At 30.8% G+C, this 2,155-nt stretch overlaps 1 protein-coding gene across 1 annotated transcript in view; it reads left to right on the top strand.

Annotated features, from left to right (window-relative positions):
* Positions 1-1,423: 1,423 nt before the first annotated feature.
* Positions 1,424-2,155, top strand: part of LOC108765841 (metallo-beta-lactamase domain-containing protein 1) — a 1,684-nt gene continuing 952 nt past the window's right edge. Inside the window, exon 1 of the mRNA XM_018514687.1 lies at positions 1,424-1,850. Coding sequence (XP_018370189.1) covers positions 1,700-1,850 — 151 coding nt within the window. The 5' untranslated portion in view covers positions 1,424-1,699. The remainder of the gene's footprint in view (positions 1,851-2,155) is intronic.

Here is a 2,155-nt window from a genome sequence, read left to right as displayed (position 1 = left end):
CATAATAAAATCCGATAATCGTTTTTTAACATTTTCAAAGGTATGAAGTATTGTTTCGAAATTAGAATTGAACGGTTTAAGGTTATGCCGCTGCATAACCACATCTGACAAGTGGTCTTTGTCTAGTAAAATTTTTTTCACTTTTGTACGAATTAAAACATTTCAAAAATACTGAAAAAGTCTGTATCTTAGAATTTTTTATTTATGTCAATTCAGAAATTTTTAAGATTTCTTATTCTGTACTTTCTGAAAAAAGTATCTTAAACTTTTTTTAGATTTTATAAGATTTCATCAGAAATCTCTTATAGCGTTTTCGGCCCGATCGGGTTTGCACCAACCTGGGTTGGATTAATCTTTTCTATTGGTTGATGTCACACGCTCTACCAATAGGAGAGCGCAAAACGTCATTAATCCAACCCAGATTGGTGCAAACCCGGTCGGCCCGAAAACGCTATTAGAATATATTTATATTAGAATTATAGAAAAGATGTTTTTGGCAATTTAAAAAATTGTTTTAATTTGTATTTAAAAATCTGAGAAATTTTTAAAAAAAAACTAGAAAATTTTTCAAAAATTTTAAAATTTATATAAAATTCTGAGAAAAATTTCCATTAGGATTCTTGTCTAATATAAAGAATATCTATAGGTGTGAAGGATGGGATCAGGGTTGGGTTTTCGAAGGATTTTCTAGGGTTTTTTACATTATACTGTATTATACTGTATTATACGATATTATACGTAAAAAACTGTTACGTAAAAAAACTGTATAAAACGTATAAAACTCTAATTTATGGTCTACGAAACTGTACGAGTGTCCAGAATTCCAGAACGACTCCATGTTATCGATTTTTTTGAAATATCGATTTTTGTTGTTGCTGCGCCGTGCACGCACATTTTTTTACTATAGAATTATAGACTTTTCCACCAAGAAGTTAGAGTTGGATTAGAATTAGGGCCTGACCACAATAGAAGAAATAAAGAATTAGGAATAAGGAATAAAGATTTCAACCTATCAGATATCGAATACACGGTTTCTGATAGGTTGGAATCCTTCTTCCTTATTCCTAATTCCTTATTCCTTCTATTGTGGCTAGGCCCTTAGAGTACAAAACGTTTTTCTTTTTCTTCTTTTTCTATGTATTAGCCAAGCAACCCTTAGGTTTAGGTTGAGACTAGACTACCGAGGTCTGTGGTATTATGAATAAAATCGAAATATGCAAGGCACCGACCACCTAGAAATCGGGCAGGTATAAAAAGGATGCAACAAAAGCGAAAATGATGCAGACCCCCCAAACACTGGACGCTTAGCTAATAATAACGTAATTCAAAAATATAAATCGAGGATGTAACGCTCGAGATAGAACATGTTCGAATCGCACGAGCGACCTCTCAAGACACTTACAACGCTCAGCTCTTGGTTCTTTGTTTGTTAGCGAATTTTCGATCGATTTTTAGCGTGGATAATGTAGAAATTGATAGAAAGTATTAAATTACGCATATAATGTAGAGATGGCGCCACATGAAGTATAATACGTATAAAACTAAATGATGTATTATACTTGTATAATACCATGTATAATACTATGTAAGAAACCTCGTGTATAATACGTGCCCAACCCTGGATGGGATATTAGAACAGGAACAGTATCGCAATTTCCGTTTTCAGTTTTTCCTTAAGAATAAGCAATTACCTACCAAAATGTGTGAAGTTATTGTTTTGTTTAATGGTTATTCCAAAAATTTGGGTGATGGAAAAATGGATGCAAATTGCACTTGCACTCTAATAATAGGGCCCAAACTGATTATCGTCGACACTATGACTGCCTGGGACCGTGAGAGGCTAATAGAAGGTATATTAAATAAAATTCACTGAAATTTTACAATATTGCTTATTAACATTAAAACGGTTGATATTTTTCTGGAACTATTGAAGATGCTAAGTTGGTATTTTCTTATTCTTATTCTCAGTTAAGGAAGAATCATAGTAATATCATTTGTATCATATTTACATATTTTTAATATTATATATAATATATATTTAAAAAGAAAAAAAAAGAAAAAATTTAAATACTTAGTCGAAATTATTTTTGGTTAATCATTTAATTAATATTAATGTATTATTGATATGTTATATAATATTTAATATATAAATATA

The sequence above is a fragment of the Trachymyrmex cornetzi genome, unplaced genomic scaffold, assembly GCF_001594075.2.
Source record: "Trachymyrmex cornetzi isolate Tcor2-1 unplaced genomic scaffold, Tcor1.1 scaffold557, whole genome shotgun sequence".
Taxonomy (NCBI): Eukaryota; Metazoa; Arthropoda; class Insecta; order Hymenoptera; family Formicidae; genus Trachymyrmex; species Trachymyrmex cornetzi.
The sequence above is the reverse complement of the archived record's forward strand: the minus strand, read 5'-3'. Positions and strand labels throughout refer to the sequence as shown.